The sequence below is a fragment of the Delphinapterus leucas genome, chromosome 10, assembly GCF_059928025.1.
Source record: "Delphinapterus leucas isolate spDelLeu-1000000601 "Yukka" chromosome 10, BTC_Dleu_Yukka2, whole genome shotgun sequence".
Taxonomy (NCBI): Eukaryota; Metazoa; Chordata; class Mammalia; order Artiodactyla; family Monodontidae; genus Delphinapterus; species Delphinapterus leucas.
In genome coordinates, this window is record NC_143138.1 from 62,031,784 (window position 1) to 62,050,942 (window position 19,159).

The window sequence follows — 19,159 nt, forward strand, 5'->3', positions numbered from 1 at the left end:
TGGGTGAACACCAGCCTCTTGGTTCCAGTTGGGTGAGGGTTGCCATCTTCTACGCATGGAGAACATGTTTCTGCTGAGCATTCTAAGGACTCCCCTGGCTAGTTTTCTCTACTCGGTGTTTTCAGTACACTACTGCTGGGGGTTGTTTTTGTTTTTGTTTTGATTTTGTCCATGACCCTAGCCAGGCAGGGAGGGTCTGACAGTGACAGATGGGGACCCACCCCACCATTTGGGTCCATTAGTCAAGCGATCAGGTTTACTAATATGAGAGCAGCTTCAGCTCCTAATTGAGTTCATCTGGAGACATTATAGGGCTGAAGCTGCCAGGAGGGCAACAGGGCCCCTGCGGCATTGCTCCATGATTAAATATTCAAGCCCAGTGAAGGCTGAGAGTCTTTATGGGTGTAATTACTGTGTCTCGGGCCATCGCCAGCCCTCCATCAGGGGCCTGGAGGTTTAAAGCCTCACACAGCTGAACCTCTGGGGCTCTTCATAGAGCATGACTGTTCTGGGGCTCAGCTGGCAAGGCACCGAAACAGAAGGGACGCCGTGGTGGGTCCAGCCCTGAGGGGCTCTCTCTGCATCTCGGAGCTCTGAGCCAGTTGGACCTGTGGTGACAGTGTGCAGATTTACTGGGCCCCTCAGAGAGCTGGGTTCACTGCCGGGGCTTCTGCCCTGCAGGGAGTGGACGACACGAGCTCCTCAGAAGGCAGCACTGTGGACTGCCTGGATCTTGGGGAGATCCTGAGGAAGATCCCTGAGCTGGCGGATGACCTCGATGAGCCAGATGACTGCTTCACAGAAGGTAGAGTGGCAGCCACAGACCTCCTCCACTTGACATTCATTAGGGCCAGAATCCAGCGCAACAAGTGACTCATCTGGTCACCTCTGTGTCCAGGGTTCTGGCCTGGGGTCCAGGGGAGACAGGCAAGCAGTGCCCCTTGCTCCTCACTCCCAAGCTTGAGAGCCCAGCATCAAGCACAGATGCCAGACTCGCAGCAGCTGACTGGTGGGATCTGCATCTCATGCCACATCAGACATGGCAAACAGATGCTCTGCCTTCCTCATCACCCTCGAAAACACCTCACTGAGTTATAAACCAGCCCTCTTGAGGTTGAAAGGGAAAAGGTAGCCACCGCCATAAACTCTTGACTTGGGATGTAAAAGGACCCAGAGGAGGGCCATGATGCACCTGTGTCCCTGCATCTCCTATGTGACTCTTAAAGGCAGAACCTGCATCTTACTCTTCTTTTTCCTCAATGTTTAGAACAGTGAAGCCTGTTATATTCTCAATAGATATTTGTGCAATAAGTGAATAAACATATAGTTCATGCTATGAAAGTAAGTGTGGCCTAAATAATTAAACAAAGAAACCACTTAATTGAGTTTCCACTTTCACGTGACCCTGAGCTGGGCTGCCCCCAGGCCCCATTCCAGCCATGTGGAGACCCCCCAGTTCAGCACAGGCTCAAGGCATAGCCCCTCAGAGACCCCCAGGCTCAGGCCCCATGCCTTGTCAAAGCTCCAGAAAGGGTGGGATAAGGATAAGGGCTATGCTATCATCTGTAGGGAAGAAGATGCTTGGGAGGAGGTGAGAGTGGGCAAGACCAGTGGTGGAGAGGGACGCCTGAAGGGCACAATGGAGAGATCGCCTGAAAGGGACCCCACTTCTCTCATATTCCAGGAGAGAATTCTTTTCCAAAATAGCGGCAAGTGGGTTTCCCTGCAGAGTGGTTTCCCTTCAGGGCTGGAGTCAAAACATGCCTCCTTTACTAGTGGGACATCACTCACCATCAGTCCCCTCTCCCCACAGGCTGCATTCGCCACTGTCCCTGCTGCAAAGTGAACAGCTCCAAGTTTCCATGGGCCATGGGCTGGCAGGTGCGCAAGACCTGCTACGTCATTGTGGAGCACAGCTGGTTCGAGAGCTTTATCATCTTCATGATCCTGCTCAGCAGTGGAGCGCTGGTAAGCGGAGGTAGGGGTTCCATGCCGCAAAGCCCTCCAGGTGGGGTCTCCACCATCCAAAGGCCCTGGAGCTGCAGCAGTGGGTTCCCCTGATTCCTGGGCTGAAAGTCCCCAACGTGTGGCTGGAAGGCGAGCTGCAGCCCAGCACGAGGACTCCTCTTAGCAGGAGGGCATGGTAGGTGCTTGAGGGGCCCGTTTCATGGCCTGTTACACCTGGCTGCTTGGATTTCAAGCAGTGAGTGTATACATCCCACTTTATTGTTGGGAAAACTGACACTCAAAGGGTTTATGGGACTTGTCCAAGATTACCCAGCTTGTCAGTAGGAAAACCTAACTTTGCCTTCATTTGATCCCAAAGCCCCTGATTTTCCACCTTCTGACCTCCCAACACACTGCCCTTTTCTGAGGGCCCAGTACGAAAAGGACCATCCTTCCCTGCCCTATCAAGCCGCTTGCAAGTACTGCTATCACTCACTCAAATTGCATGGCAAATCATTACAACGGCACTTCTCAAAATTTAATCACCCGGGGAACTTGTTAAAATGCAGATTCTGATTCAGTAGATCTGGGGTGGGGCCTGAGAATTTGCATTTCCAACAAGCTCCCACGTGATGCTGACACTGGTCCACAGGCCACACTTTGAATAACAAGGCCTTACAGTCCTCTAGATTCTGAGTTAAGAGACACTTCCTAAGCCCCTTGCTGGGTGTCGAGCTTTGTAGGACAAGGAAGGATGTTCTCTCTGCACCATGGCGTAGGCTCACTACACAGTCTCAACTAATTTTCCCAATGAACCAAGGTAGACGTAGACACAGGAAGGGACTCATCCTTGGCTGTCCACATTTTATGGATGAGGACGTCACAGCCTAAAGACACGGAGGTACCTGCCCAGGCTCCCAGCTCATTAGTTAAAGGGAGGACTAGCATCCCACTCTCTTGATTCATGGTTTCCAGTGTTTCCACTTGCCTTTTGCTCCCTGTGTGCCATTTACTCCCTGAAAACAATCTGCTGACCATCTGGGCACCCACTTAAATGCCATATTTCCCAGGAAGGGAGCCCAAACTGCTCAGGGTGTTGTCTCAGCCATAGGGAGGGGCAAAGGTAGGTGAGAAGGTTTGATCTGAGAGGTGGAAGGAAAGCTAGGCCAGCAAGGGCACAAAGCTGAGGGAGAGGAGTCTCACAGAGCAGGCTGGGCTGCCATCTTGGAGAGGGGGTGGCAGCATCTGATGGTGCCCACTGCCCTGGCACAGGGTGGTGACGGCCCCCCTAGAATAGCAGTCTCAGCACAGTCCTGAGTGCAGAGGCCACACTGCGGGGCAAAGGGAGGCTGGGCAGTGCATTCTCCACACCTGCCCTTCCCTCTATCCTGCAAATGATAACCTCAATCATTTGATGAGGACTGAGTGCTTTCTTCATCACCTCCTTCCCTTGGCCCTCTACTCCCCTTCTCCACACAGCCCTGCTGCTCCCCTGCCCTCCCCTCCCGGCAGGGAGCTCACATCCTAAACCAGCTGCTGACCCCACCCCAGTGTTCTCCCTCCCCTCCCCATCTCCTTCCCCAAGGGACTGAACTGGCTGGCACCAAATTTAGTCTTCCTTATGCTTTTACTTTGAGTACGTTTAAAAAAAAATAACATGAGTTTTTATCTGACAAAGTAAAGAGAAAAAAAAAATGCTTGGAAATTATGGGGAAATGCAAAGAAAAAATATCACCCATTTTCCTATCACTCAAAGAGAATCTCACTTTGAAAACATTTTGGTGCATTTCCTTCCCATCTTTCTTATGCATGTAACACATAAATATTACAAAACGGAAACCACATTTGTGCATTCTGTAATTTCTCAGTAAATTTTCTCAGTAATATGGTCCTCCTACCTCATTAAATGGCTGCAATGTAACTAACCCCCAAGCTCACTCCTAATAAGCATTGAATATCCTATGCGCACTCCTTTGGAAATGTTGGCTTATTTCCCGTCTTAGGTCTAGCTTTAGAAGTAGAACCAGAAGCAGGAATTCTTGTGCAGTTTGTGGAGGGTGTGCTTTGAGCTGGAGCATGTGAAGGAATTAGGACAGAACAGGGAATGGAGCTGGGAAAAGACATGGGTTCCCATGAAGCCCAGCCTCAGCCTGATCCCACAGGAACTCTGAAGCATAAAGGGCCTCACGGGACAGTACCACCTTGAGGCAAGGGGATGGTCAGACACTGGCTGCGGCTGCCCCCAGAGGGGTGGTATAGTCTCCTAAGGTGGAGGCACTTCCCTTCAGCCCAGGGACGTGTCCTCAGGCAACAGGGGCATTCACCAGCCTTTAGCAACCAACGTTCACAGCAGCTGGAGATGGTCATACTGGCTTCTTAAACAGGATCTAGGTGGGACACCAACAACATCTAGTGTCCTTAGGATACATTCTTGAAGGCAGAATTGCTGGATTTCTAAAAGCTTTGAGTCATATTACCAAGTTGGGGTCCCAAAAACCGAACCAGTTTTCACTCCGCCCAGCTGTATATGAGAGTAGCTGATTCCCCACAGCCAAACTAACTGTGGGGTTCCCCCCCACCATCCACTCCCACCCATGCCCTTTCCTCTTCATCAGTCTGATAAAAGAAAAATGGCATCTTCTCTTCATTTGAATTTCCTTGATTACCAACGAAAGGCAGCATTCTTTTTCAGAGTTCACTGGTGAGTCTTACTTTCACTTTCGCGAACATCCTTTGTTGCTTTTATTTTTAAACTAAGTCACTGTTAGCAATCCCTTTGGTTCACTTCCAAAATCCAATTAGAGAAGGTTTCCTTTCTCACTTGTGTTCAGCTCCCCTGCAAAGTATAAGCAGGGCTGTGTGTCCTTGTTGGCTCCGAGGAAGTCCTCATTTGTATCTCACAGGGCCTCCTCCACTACCCCACCCTACCTCCCAGAGCAGAGAAAAAAAAATGATGCAGGCAAACTGGTTACCAAAGCTCTCTCAGGGGCTGACTGGGTCCTTCCCTGTCCCTGGGCCCCAGTGCTGTGGGTCTAGGCTGCCTACCATTTTGCTCCTTTCCTTCCAGGCCTTTGAAGATTTTTACCTTGACCAGAAGCCCACGGTTAAGGCCTTGCTGGAGTACACCGACAGGGTGTTCACGTTTATCTTTGTGTTTGAGATGCTGCTCAAATGGGTGGCCTATGGCTTTAAAAGTTACTTCACCAATGCCTGGTGCTGGCTGGACTTCCTCATCGTGAACGTGAGTGTCTCAGTGGGCACTTGTGGGCTTTGGGGTCCTTTCCCCTGGCTGATGGCTGCAACTAACGCAAAGGAAGCTTGGAGGCCTGGCCTTCAAGGGTGACTCCAAAGAAAAGTCTTAGCAAGGGGTCTGAGAATAACCCTGCATACCTGTGATCCAGGTAAGATCCAGGCAGTACATGATTCCAACACAACAGTGACACTCAGTTGAGTCTTCAGTTCCTAGGTCTCCATCCAGAAAGACCACTTACTACCTCTGTATTTTACATCCAAAGCAAGATGGCACATGACCTTGCATCCATTGTCAGGGGTTCTAGACCTAGGGATGCTGAGGACTTCCTGGCACAGAGAACCTGCCCTCCCACTGACTCAATGATCCCCAGCCCTGGCTGCACTTTAGAATCACTTGGGAAGCTCTTAAGAACAGAGTGAACAAACACTACTCTTCCCAGAGATTGGGGTCTTACTGGTCCTGGGTGGAGTCCATGCATCAGTATTTTGTAAAAGCCCCTGGGCATGTCCAATGTGTAGACAGGATTGAGAACCACTGAGCTTAAACCACTGATGTCTCCCCAGTGGCACTAAAAGGGGCAAAGAGTCCCTTTGGAGAGGTGATGAGCTGGAGCTCATGTGTTCAGATGAACCTGTGGCCACTAGCCCTGCATTAGGGGATTTACCAAGTGCCTCCCACACATTAAACTTGAGATTCCTCAAAGGTGTGAGGAGACCATCCTCAGTAAAGTCTCCTAAGAGCTCTCCTAGCCCCCAAAGCCCGGAGAGAGCTCCTCCTCCTCTTAACAATACAGTCCTCTATCTATCCAGGCCCTTGCAGCCTTGGCTTTTCAGGATGGCTGCCTGAGCTATTTGTTCACTGCTGCACGTCTGAGGGTCCCTGCAGGTGGGGGAGGCACGTGCTATGTTTGCCTCTGCTTCCCACACTCCCACAGCCACTGGTGCCAAGGCCTGCACATCAGAGGTGTTAGGAAATGTGTCTGTATTTGGTGCTTGCCTGCTGAAGCTGGATGGGGTCCAGTTCAGAACATTCTGTCCAGCCTCCTGTGTTGGCAGGTCCTCCACAGCAGGTCTGTGCACCTAATTCTCTTCTTTCCTGATACCAATGCGCTAGCAGCATCAGGCCACTGTACCACAGGGATTAGCTGTGAGGCCTGCAATCTGAGTCACAGGTGATAATTTTGTGCATATCGTATAATTATTCATAAAGGAAAGGAAAATTTTATTCCAGCTACCCACTCTTGTTAGGGGCAGTCACTCCTAAGTAGGTCTCACTAGTTTCAGTCCTGATCCCCTGATGTGGTCACCCACTCATCCATCCATCCATCTGCCTACTAATTCTTCCTTCTGACCATCCATCCCTCCTTCCATCTATCCAACCATTCACCCTTCCTTTTTCCTTCCTTCCAAACATCCATTCATGTTTACTTCTTCTGTTTATCCTGTCAGTCCTCTCCTTCCATCCAACTCTTCTCACTCTTCTTTCCCTCCTCCCTTCTGCCCATCTATTCATCCTAACCTTCCTTCCATCCCTCTATCAATTTGTCCTTAACCCTTCTATCTTTCTATCTTTTGACTTGTCTTTCTGTTGAACTATCCAGTCATCTAACCTTCTATTCACTCATTCAAGCACCTTCCATCCAATTTTCCTTCTGTTCATACATTTTCCATCTTTCTATTCTTCCTTTACCTCATCAATCTATCCTTCCTTTCTTCCACCCATCTGTCCTCTCACCTCTTTTTCTTCCATTCATCCATCCACCCACCCATTCTTCCATCCAGTCAACCTTCCATCATTCTCTAATCTCTTCCATTCCTCTACCCATCTCTCTATCTTTTCCTTCATCCGTCATTTATCCAGCCATCCATCCTTCCCCAATTCATCCATCCCATTCATCCACTATCCATGATTTTATATTTTATCTTTCTTCTTTGCTTTATTTCTTCCATTCTTCCTTTCAACTCTCATATCCATCTTTGTATCATTTAGTCCATTCTTCTATCCAACCATCATTCAACTTTCCATCAAGATTTCTTCCTTCTTTCTTTCCTTCCTTCCATCCATCCATCCCAACATGCCTCTCTCTATTTTTTCAATTTATCAAATGCTTATTTATATCAATAACTACTGCATATAGGATTGTTTTATGAAGTGCTCTCGGGGGGATAGAAGCCAAGAAATAAAAATTCCCTATCTCCAGGAGTTTATACTTTACTCTTCCAGCAGGTAGGACAACAGAGAGAAATAAACATATGATGAGGGAGGATGTGGTGAGCACTGCTGGAAATAGTTAGTGTCTTAGGGACACAGAGACATGAACCTGCTTCCACTCTGGGGGTGGGGTAGCTGGGCAGGCTTCATATAGGAGGTGGCATTAGATATAAGGCTTAAAATGAGCAGGAGCAACAAGGTGCAAAAAGAACTGGGGGTGGTCAATCTTAATGAAAGAACAACCCTGGGCAAAGGCACAGACACAGGTACATTTAGGGAACAACTTGATTTGGGTAGGATACGTGGGTGAAATATGACTGGAAAAGCAGGCTGTGGCCATATAATACAGGCTAAGGAGTCTGGAGCTTATCCTGAGATGATAAAGCATCAGTGAAGGTTGGGAGTAAGAGAGAAACATGATCATAATCAAATTTGCAGAGGAGAATGGATGGGATGGACGCAATACGGGAGCCTAGAGACCAGTTGGGAGGCTTGTGGCTTGATCAGTGGGAATGGAGCTTGGGCTTGGATGGGAGGGCTTTGCTGGAGAGGCCCCAGCTCCTAATTGCCCCAACTGCAGATTTTGCACGTGAGGCAGCCTTCCCAGGGGCTGAGCAAAAGACTGAACAGGGTCCAGCATGGAACTGGCCCCAAACCTCCTGCTCTCACTTAGCCAGGCAGCTGGGTGCCACCTGCTGGTGTCTGGAGCCTTGCCTGGTTGGAGGAAGGGGGTTGTTTCCATTCCAGTTTTCTGTCCTGGTGGAATAAGCCACCATTCAGAGAACAGGCATTGTTTGGGGCTCTAGCACCCAAGTGTAAACCCTTCCCTTTCTGACATCCCCTCCTAGCTGTCAAGATAAGCTGAGCCTGAATTCAGCCCACCAGTCGTGGTGCAGTTGGGGGTCTCCCAGGATTGGGTCACAGCCTCTGGCAAGCTCAAGCCAATGCATAGCGTATCTCCCTGGCACCTTCAAAGTTCCTGGAAGGTGTGACCATTTTTCCATGTAAGTTTGTGCCTTTGCAGTCCTTGGTCCAACACTTTAAAAGATGCAAAACTGACCAACCAACAGGGACTCACAACTCAGTCATTATATCTCAGCTATCTGTCAAAGCTGAATCTCCTGGCCCCATGCCAGTCACTCTTCCTGGAAAACTGCAGAGCTGTGAGGGCCTCGGAGTTCTCTTAGTCTGATTTCTCATTTTACAAAGGTTGAAAGTACAACCTGCACTAACAAGGCACTGACCCAAGGTCACAAAAATATCAGGGTTGAGAGGGAACTAGACCCCACCCAGCCCAGGACTCTTTCTTCCCCACTTTTCTCAGCACGTACAATCGAGCCTCACTTTATATTCCTCAAGATAGACTTTCTGCATAACCCCCATGAAGGGCCAGCATCTCTCCAAGTCTCTGAAAGTCAATCAAATTTTAAAGGCTGTTGGGAACTGGCTGGTGCCTCTAGAGAGGAAAGGGAAGGCTGATTTACTACACTGGGAGCTTGATACCTACATACAAGGGGGTGGCGATGTGGGAGACTGAGATTTTCTTGGCCAAAAGTTCAGATAAATGATGAATGAAATTTTTAATGAAAGAGAAGAGATTGGACTCTCACTATACCTCTCGTTGGAGTTCAGAATAAGGTGGGAGCCAGGATGATGGCTCTGACAGAGTAGGGAGTGGGAGGGATTTCCTGTCTCCATCCACCAGGGTCAACTTTCTGGAACCCTAGGGTGATGCTTTTCCTCTCTGCCTGCACTCAGATCTCACTGACAAGCCTTATAGCGAAGGTGCTGCAGTATTCTGATATGGCATCCATCAAAGCCCTTCGGACCCTCCGTGCCCTGCGGCCACTGCGGGCCCTGTCTCGATTTGAAGGCATGCGGGTAAGACCTATCTCCTAACTGCTCTGGTCTGCAGCATTTGGTACCCATTCCCCCTTTACGCCCTCCGTACTACTGACCCTGAGCTCCAGGCCCTACCCCCACAGGTCAGCTCAGGGGTCCCCACTTTCTGCTGTCACGTTGGTGGTGCTGCAGTATCCTAACTCTCCTAGTTCTCCTTCAAGTCCCTCTGTAAGCCTGCTTCCCTTCTCACCTCAAACGTCACATCTACCAGGACTCAGACCTCACTCTCTCCTGCTCTTAGTGAGGCAATCCTGCTTCACAGCGTCACAAGCATCTCTTACCTCAATCTCCCCACCCTGCCTTTTGTCCTTATTGCCAAAATCTCCGGAACACCCCAAGCTCTTCATCTTTCCATGACAAATGAGCCTTGCCTCTGACACTCCATTTAAATGCAGTGACATCAGCGGCTCAGCATCTCAGTCACCACCCACTGGAATGCGTCTTCTCTCCAACCCAGCACAGTCATTGGGTCCTATGGATTCTCTCCTTTCATCCATCCCTCTCCTCATCCAAGGCTTTCAGCCGCCACCTCGCCCTCACTGTCTTCCTCAGGATGGAATGCTCACAAGTCTGGCCCTTGTCTTATAGGGGATGAGGGACTGCTCATTTTCTCCCCTCCCCTTCCACATAATTATGAAAGTCTTCTGGTACAGAAAGCAAGGTTTGCTTTCTTCCTCCACCACTGCCTCAAAGAAGACATCGTACCTTCAAAACAAAAGTGGACTTTTAAAATTAACTTGTATCTTTACAAATCACAAAGCTTATGATTGAAATACTTTGATGTTTATTTTATTTTATCTCCAGGTTGCTAATTTACAAATAAACAAGCTTGTGAATATGGATTTGGGTTTTCACTGATTCTTGACCAAAGCACACTATAAACTGTATTTTATAAACATATAGTTTATAAAATAAAGCAAAGTTCTAGAAGTCTGTATTTGCAAGTACAAAACACACACTGGCACCCCTAAATGAGTATGTATGTGCTTGTAAGTGTGTCCATCTCCTCAATCCTAAGGAGAGACACTGAAACCTGCCCTGAATGAACTTTAGAGAGAATGTATAAACCCATCCTCACTGCCCAGTGCCTCTGTCTTCTGAGTCTGAATTATGGCTCTAATTAACCCACTTCTCTTGCTTCCACTGGCTCATGAAGCAGCCCGAGTGAGGGTAGAAAGAACTGGGATCGGGCAAGAAGGGTGTGGCATCGGTGGGGTTCCAGATCTTTCTGCCTTTCCCCCCAGGTGGTGGTAGATGCCCTGGTGGGCGCCATCCCCTCCATCATGAACGTCCTCCTCGTCTGCCTCATCTTCTGGCTCATCTTCAGCATCATGGGTGTGAACCTCTTCGCAGGGAAGTTTCAGAAATGCATCAACAAGACCAGTGAAGGCTTTCTTCTTGTGCCTTGGACTACTGTGAATAACATGTCTGACTGTGAACGTCAAAACCACACTGGAAGCTTCTTTTGGGTCAATGTGAAGGTCAACTTTGATAATGTTGCAATGGGCTACCTCGCACTTCTGCAGGTGGTGAGTCCTGAGATCAACCATGTCTCTTCCTTTGGCTGCTTGATAAAGTGGAGGGCCTGGGGTCTCCCAGAAGATGCTATGTGGAGGCTTTGCAAGGGGTAGCACTCAGTGTGAAGTGAGATTATTCCCTGTTCCTACAGACTGCACCATGAGGCTAGAGGGCCCTACCAATGAGTGTGATCTCCCAGTAGTGCAATTAGGCCAATTTGGGCTAATAGAATAGAATAAAGGGATAGGCCTGCCGTGGGGCTATATCAGGTGATGACTTAGAATTCACTACTTGTACAAAATAGACCTGGTATAGCCACACAGACTGAACAGTCTTCTATTGCAGATCGTCTCCTAGAGGGTAATAAATTATGTTCCAGTCTATTGTAATGATAGATAATGCTTGTGATGATGGCAGTCAATAACATTCATGCTTCCATTCATTCATTCATCCTTTGCCTTCATCCACTTGTTCATTCAGTGTTAATGCAATTGCTTATACATTTGTCATGCAGTTACCCACAGCTTCCCGCACTCCACCCTTTGTTCATGCATTCGTTCAACAACAAGTCCCTGAGTATCTATGGTGTGCTAGGCACTGAAATCAGAGTCATGTCAGAACTGGCTCCAGGGGGGCCAATGCTCTATGAGAAAAACAGACAAATAAGTGAATCAAAACAGAGGCCGATGTAGATGGATGGGCAGACACTGAGTGCCCTCTGTTCCTTGTTTCCAGGCAACCTTTAAAGGCTGGATGGACATCATGTACGCAGCTGTCGATTCCCGGGAAGTGAGTCTCAGCCCCTGGTGACTACCGCCTCCCGCTCTGTGCCTCCCGCCCACATTAGTCTATTTGAAATGGGGTGAAGGTGGCCTTGGTACTGGAAAAGGCGATCACCCAGCAGTCTGGCACTATCCCCCCCTGGAGAAGTGTCCAGCTGGCCTTCTGTTGGATATTTAAGCTGACCTAGTCTCCTAGGCTTCTCAAGTTCTTCCTCTGTTCACCATTGAGGAAATTATCAGATAACCTCTAAAGGACTGTGCATGAGGGCGCTCCCTGGGCAGAGGCAGGGGCAAGGGCAGTGGCTAGCTAGAACAGTGGAATTTCAGGTACTGTCACGGCAGCCAGGTGGAGGAGATGGGTGCTGTTGGGGAAGGACCCTTTCCTGCTGGGGCACAAGACGCCGCTGATGCCCTGCCCCATATCCCCTCAACCCATCTCTAAGTTCACTCTCATCCTTTGTTTCTTATTCTGTCTGAGATTTGATTTTCTTCAGTGCCTCAGAGCTGGCTCAGCAGCTTTTCCCCCAAGGGCAGAGGACTTCGAGTCTACAGGGGCAACCCTCACAAATAAGCTCTGGGAGTCTGTAGATAAAAGCTCTCACTTCCCTGTCCCTTGGAGGTACAATTCTGAAGTGTGTTCTACAGTCCTTAGAGCATGGAGTGCCTGTTGCCCATGGTAGTGGTGCTGCCTTTATCCTGTTCCTGCCTCCCCCTCTCTCACTTCTGCTTCCTGGGATCACCTCCCAAATAAGCCACCTGCAGCCAGGTCCTTGTCTCAGGGTTCTTTGGGGTAAACACAAGCTAAGATGCCCCCTCGTCCCCATGCCCCCACTTGTCTGCTCACAGGTGAACATGCAGCCCAAGTGGGAGGACAACGTGTACATGTACTTGTACTTCATCATCTTCATCATTTTTGGCAGCTTCTTCACACTCAATCTCTTCGTTGGGGTCATCATTGACAACTTCAACCAACAGAAAAAAAAGATAAGTGGGGCTTAGGTGTTTCTGTGGTAGTGATGAGTCTTAGACTTACCATCGATCCCCGGGCCTCGTGACTGAAGCAACACTAGTCACAGCCCCCATGCCTGACCAGGAGCCCAATCTTGGCTTTTAGCACCAACACCGACCTTTGCCCCCTGATTGCAGGCTTCACCCCTGTCTGGGGTCTGGGCCCAGAAAGGACTGAAGGCTGCCATCTGGGGGCAATAACAGTGGTGTGTGTTATCCTATCTCTCTGCACTTAGGGGGCCAGGACATCTTTATGACAGAGGAGCAGAAGAAGTACTACAATGCCATGAAGAAATTGGGCTCCAAGAAGCCCCAGAAGCCCATCCCACGGCCCCTGGTGAGCCCCAGAGCTCGCCTCTCTAGCAGAAAGTGTCTGGAAATCCAACCTGACAGCCCATGCCTGTGCTGGTAGGCGTCTGGCCAATGCTCTCTGTGGAGGAGGAGATCTGGGTTGATTTTGAGGATGAGGTAATGAGAGTTCCCAGGCCCAAGGAAGAAAAGTCTGCAAGAAGCAACTCTGATCTTCTGGAGTGAACATACTCCTGCAGGTGTTCCAGATAGACCTGTTTAGGGAAGTACTTGAGTTGCCCAACAGGCTTAGGGTTCCAGCACCAGATCAGGAACAGATTAGGCTAAATGATAGTAAGGATGGTTAGAGCCCTGAGATGAAACATTTGTGGTTATGCATTTTGATGTAGGTTGCAACAGATTGCCAGCCTCCCCCCACATTCTACCCCATGCCTACAGGAAGACAGAGAGGAAATAGCCAAACCCAACCACCCTGGGATCCTGGGCCCAGTCATGGTCATGGTCAGGTGACACAATAGGAACCAAAAATTATCCTACTCTAGTGTTTAAAGATTGACCAAAACTTAGAGGCATACTCCCCTGTGATTCCTTTATTCAAAAAGATCCATGGCACAATCCCATTAGCCCTTCCCCACACAAGGGCAAAACCTAAGGACCTTCAGCAAAGGTACAGGCCTTTCCCTAAATGAATCAGGGAGACATACATTCTGTTGGCCAAGACATTATAATTTCTAAATCAAGGCATGGGGTTTGCATAAGATACTAAAAACTTCATGAGCACAAAGTCTTAAAAACATTTACAGGAGGAAAAGAAAATGCTATGACCTTTCACATGCTTTACTTGGAAACAGTGGTCACAAATGTATTACTATTCTCCATTCTGATAAGAAGTGTTACAATGGGGAGTGATAAGATGTTCAGACCTCTGTAGGGGCAGAGGTGTCCTTCCAAATACCTCATAAGATCAAGATAACAGGGGTTGAGTTAGCCTGAGGGAGAGTCCCTAAGGCTCAGGGAGTATCGCTCCAATGTCCAGTGGGCAGGAACAGGCTCAAAATTAGAAGATGTAGGTGAAAGGCTGAGCCCAGCCAATCAGAGTCAAGCTGGGGTTACGGGAGAAGGATCCTAAGAACTAATGAGAAGCGAGCAGTTAGGTCCCTGCTGACCTTTTCTGGTGGCTGGACTGATGTTGAATCCACATTTGAACAGACACCAAGGTGTTCGGTGCTGGGGTCAACCCTTGGCAAAATCATGACAGTTTTGGGTACCCTTCCCTACATACTTGCTCCATCTCTCTATAACATCTCAGCTTCTCCCCTCTCATCAGCCAATCCCACAGGCCACCATAGCTTCCTCCTCTCAAGGAAGACAATTTCCTTGGGACAGGGTGAGCTACATTTCCAAAAGGGACCCTGGAAAGGACACTATCTTAATATAAAGGTAGGAACCTAATGCTGAAACTCCAGGCACTGCAGTAGGGGTGGAAGTCAGTGGTTGGGCAGGAAGACCTACAACAAAATCATCACGTCTCCTAATCAAGCCATCCCCAAGGTCCTCCAAGGTTGGCACTGGAGGAGGTCTTCCATGCGGATAAGCAAAGTGAGACCTCATAGCCCAGCTGTGTTCCTGACATTAGCCATCCCTTTGAATGGGAGGGGGTGTATATTACTAACTAACTAACTATCCACACTATAATAGCTTTAGTGGGGGAACATGGCTCTCTCCTTAATATTCTGGTCCAGGCACGGCAAACATTATTTCCTTTGTTCCCTTTAGCATAGCTGAGGCAAGGCTGGAACATTTAAACAAGACTTTGAGGTTTCGGATACCAAAAGGGAAACTAGCAGATCAGGGCCCAGGCGGCAATTGCAGCCGGCTGCTCTCCAGGGCCCACGAGCCTTGGCCCATCCTAGCTCCTGGCCAGCATCCATATGGCAGGCGACGTCTTGGCACCCACCCCACAGTGGGACCAGCCTGATCATCTGCCCTCCACAAAGTCCAGAGCCAAGAAAGAAGCCCAAGCAATAAGAGAAATGCCCACTCCCACCTAAGACTCACCTCCCCAGCTCCAGTTTCCTCCTCACTAGATTATTGGCACTGGAAAGGCCATCTTCTTCCCTGAGGGGTCCCAACAGGTTGAGCTGGTCAGGTAAGCTGAGCATTGGCACAGGACTCTGCTCCACAGGTACATGGGTGCCAGTTCATGGCAGAGCCAGCCTCGGATGACATAGGGACCTCCAACACAGGCATGTACATACTACTCCTTGCCACACGTGAACCCCAAGTTCTAAATCTTATGCTTCATCCATAGCAGAGCCTAAGGCTTCCACAAGACTGGGAAATTTTATTCTATAATATTCCCTGCTATAGAAATCACTAAAATCAGGTTTCACATACTCCACTTTATAGGAAAAGAATAGGCTCCAGAATATCACATCATCAGTCACCCACTTCATCATCTCTGAGAGCCCCGAGGGTTGCAAGGAAGTGATCCCTGCCCACAAGCTAAGCCAAGAGCAGCTAGAAAGCCGCTCCACTCCCCAGCAGCTGAATATCCGGCGCAAACTTGATGCCCAGAACTTAGTAATGTTGCCTGCTCTGTTTAGTTAGGAGTCATGAATGGGCCTTTTTTTTTTTTTTTTTTTTTTTTTTTTGCCATTTTCAGTGATGAAATGAAAGCTATTAGTGGCTCAGCATCCCAGAAAAGACATGAGCCAGCAGCTATGCCTGGAGCCAGACCCACTCTGATTCTTTGCTCAAACCCTGCAGGGTAGCAACCCATCCCCACCATGAAGCAGAAAGCAGGAACCAGCCCTGTCACAGCCCTTCTCCCCTTTGTGCCTCCTGGGAGCTCCCTGGTGAGACTCATGACAGGTTCCTTTCTCCCTCACAGCCGCTCATGCAGAGCCCTGGACACAGTACACATTCAGGAAGTGCCTTCTGTACAGAATTAAATGTAATCAACCTAGTGGAGTGGCTTTATAATTCTGTTTGAAGTGTGTGTAATTCAGAGCCGTCCGTTCTGTCATCCATTCACTCATCTGCCTATTGACCATCTGTTGCATTCCAGATACTATGCAGACCCTGCGGATAGGGCAGTGAGATGTTCCTGCCCTCACAGAGATGACAGTCCAGTGACACAGGAAAACAATGAGTAAAAATCACACACATATTAATTCACAGGCCGGAGAAATTGCCAAGGGAGAAAGAATGGCGTGAAGAGCGAAGGGTACATAGGACTGAGCCTTGAGGAACTCTAATATCTAAAGGTTGAGTAAAGAAGACTCTAAAAAGAGCAGACAGAAAGGCAAGAAGAGAACCAGGGAAGTAAGCCCTCTGGGAACCAAGAAAAGAGAGTTTCAAGGCAGAGGGGGCGGTAAGCGATGCCAAACCAGTATGTTGGACGTTACGAGTGATCTTAACAAGCACCATTTCAATGGCAGGATGGGGACAAAAGCTATGTTGGAGTAGGCTGAGGCGTGAATGGGAAACAGTGATTGCACACAACTCCTTCAAGAAATTTAACTGTGAAGTGAAGAGAGAAGTAGGCTGGTAGCTGGAGAGAGATGTGAGATTCAGGAAGATTTTTCTCTAAGTTAGGAAAAACTAGGCCATTAGAGATTTAGGTAAGGAACCGAGAGCTAATAGCCAAGAGTGGCCAAGTGTGGCCAAGAGTCTCACTCATCAGTAATGAAGCAGAGGGACCAGGAGGTCAGTAAGTGGTAGCGATGAAGAGGGGGCAAAGGAAGGCTAACTTGAAGACACAGGCATCAGAGGAGGAAGGGTTTTACAAGACACAGGAGGAGCAAAGGTCTGGGAGTGACAATGGGGAACAAGAGGGACCTCAGCTCTGCCCCCAGCCCTAGGGTCCATGGCATGAGGAGAGTGAGCAGCCACTGAGTAGGAGGAGAAGTTTGCAGATCAAGGCAGGTGAGTTCCACAGAGCTCAGATGTGTCTGAGAAGGTGAGGGTGGAGGATGAGGTTGGAATCAAGAGCTCACAGACCAATAAGATGTTAACAGCACAGGAAAGTCTAGAGGGCCACACCAGGAAAAATTTTTTAAACACCATAAAAATAACCCCCTAAAAATGATCTCTTGGTTGTCCAGACCACTCTGCCTCTCTCCAAGAATGCAAACAACCAAGACCTGCTTAGACATCTGCACAGAATGAATCAGCTGTATGTATGCATATATCCCCATATCCCCTCCATCTTGAGCCTCCCTCCCATCCTCCCTATACCACCCCTCTAGGTCATCACAAAGCACTGAGCTTATCTTCCTGTGATATGCAGCAGCTTCAAGGCTATGGGGATTTAGGTGGCCCAGAGAAAGGACTGGAGGGGCACTGCAAGTGGAGGGAAGAGCATGGACAAGGACAAAGTGCCTAGTGACTTCGTGGGGCCAGGAGAGGCAATGAGGTAGAAACAACTAAGAGTGAGATTTTGGAGGGTTAGGATTCTGCTTCTGTTGGGATGTGGAGTGTGAGGGAGACAAAAGAGACAGACTTTAAAAACCCATCTGTGAAGAACACAGCCTCTCCAGATGCCTGGTTTATGTTGCTAAAAGGCCCGATGTACCATCTCTTGTTTTCTCAGAACAAGTACCAGGGCTTTGTCTTTGACATCGTGACCAGGCAGACTTTCGACATCATCATCATGGTCCTCATCTGCCTCAACATGATCACCATGATGGTGGAGACTGATGAGCAGAGTGAAGAAAAGACAAAAATCCTAAACAAAATCAACCAGTTCTTTGTGGCCGTCTTCATGGGCGAGTGTGTCATGAAGATGTTCGCCTTGAGGCATTACTACTTCACCAATGGCTGGAATGTATTTGACTTAATTGTCGTGGTCCTCTCCATTGGAAGTAAGTGGGCATCGCATGTGGTGGGGACACCCAGCCTCTACTTGGTCTTGTTTTGGCTGCTCTTTCAAAACCAAGGGGACAGCTAACAAACTTTTAAAAACCTGCGTTGTAAGAGGAGCCCAGTATTTGCTGCTTTGCAAGAGCAGCAGATTTAAAATGCCCGGGGCCTCTCAGTGAAATGCAGAGGTTCCACTAGCCTTCTCCATGCTGCCATGAAGGGTATTCAGGCACCTACCGTGTGTGCAGCCATCGCCAGAAATTTGGGAGCCGATAGGGAACAATCACGCACAAGAAAACCTAAGATGATGGAGTTTCCAATGGGTCTTATCTTTATGGCCTTCAAAGCAGAGAGTGGGTGCTGTGGTGTGAGGTGAGTCATAAAATACTTTCTGGGAAAGGAGGTGGTTGCCAGAAGAGTGAGGAAAGACTAGGAGGAGATTGTTCAAAGGAGATTCTTAAGTCAAGGGTCTGGAATTAAATCTCTGTATAACTGTCCACTTAGGGAATATGAGTGACAGTAAAGTCAAGGGACCAATGCCAAGAGATCGATGCTATTATGACCTAGTCTGGGTGTTGTTGAATGACAGGCTCAGTATTTGGGGGCCAACGGTGTTCAGAGAAAATGAATGGAGTCAGAGGTTAAAGTGGGCATTGCAGCCACCATAACTGAGTGCTTGCTGAGTTCTGAGCACTGGGCTGGGATCCACGGATCGCCACAGCAGCCCTGGGAAGGAGTGTTACTATACTCATTTTATACATTTAATATGGAGCCTCAGAGATTAAGAAAGTTATGCAAGGTCATATAGTTTGTAAAGGGTGGAGCTGAATTTAGACCATGCTAATGTTCTTTTTAATAAACTAACAGCCTCCTACCAACAACCAAGATATCGTCCCTGGCCTTCGTGTGGTTTAGCCAAAGTTGGATCCTATAAAGGCCAAATCCCAGCACACCAGGTTTACTTTGCTTTGTAAATATATCCTGACCTATTATATCATGACCTCCTTACTTTTCATGTCAGGGCATAGCTGTAGATTTTATTTTCCATTGATTTACTATCAAGAGCTAATAGCATCTGAATACAACAAAGGCGGCACTTAATCTCTGTATCCTGGTGCTGAAACACAGCCTTGGGTTGTGTTTGTTTGGGAAGTTTAAATTTATTTTTGTTTTTTGTTTTGTTTTATTTTCCTATTGCTGCTGGGTTTTCCAGGGGCGGGGTGGGGGAGGTTTGTTTTGTTTGTTTGTTTGCCTTCGAAAGTGAGAGACTCTAAAGGCCATTTATTATTATTTTATATTAGAGAAGGGAGCTTGCTTATGTGACTTCCCATATCAGTAATATAGAAATAAAATATACTCAGAG

At 48.4% G+C, this 19,159-nt stretch overlaps 1 protein-coding gene across 1 annotated transcript in view; it reads left to right on the top strand.

Annotated features, from left to right (window-relative positions):
• Positions 1–19,159, top strand: part of SCN10A (sodium voltage-gated channel alpha subunit 10) — an 81,427-nt gene that overhangs the window by 57,538 nt on the left and 4,730 nt on the right. Inside the window, exons 18-26 of the mRNA XM_022563630.2 lie at positions 682–805; positions 1,814–1,968; positions 5,015–5,188; positions 9,170–9,292; positions 10,558–10,842; positions 11,567–11,620; positions 12,460–12,597; positions 12,854–12,958; positions 17,528–17,798. Coding sequence (XP_022419338.1) covers positions 682–805; positions 1,814–1,968; positions 5,015–5,188; positions 9,170–9,292; positions 10,558–10,842; positions 11,567–11,620; positions 12,460–12,597; positions 12,854–12,958; positions 17,528–17,798 — 1,429 coding nt within the window. The remainder of the gene's footprint in view (positions 1–681; positions 806–1,813; positions 1,969–5,014; positions 5,189–9,169; positions 9,293–10,557; positions 10,843–11,566; positions 11,621–12,459; positions 12,598–12,853; positions 12,959–17,527; positions 17,799–19,159) is intronic.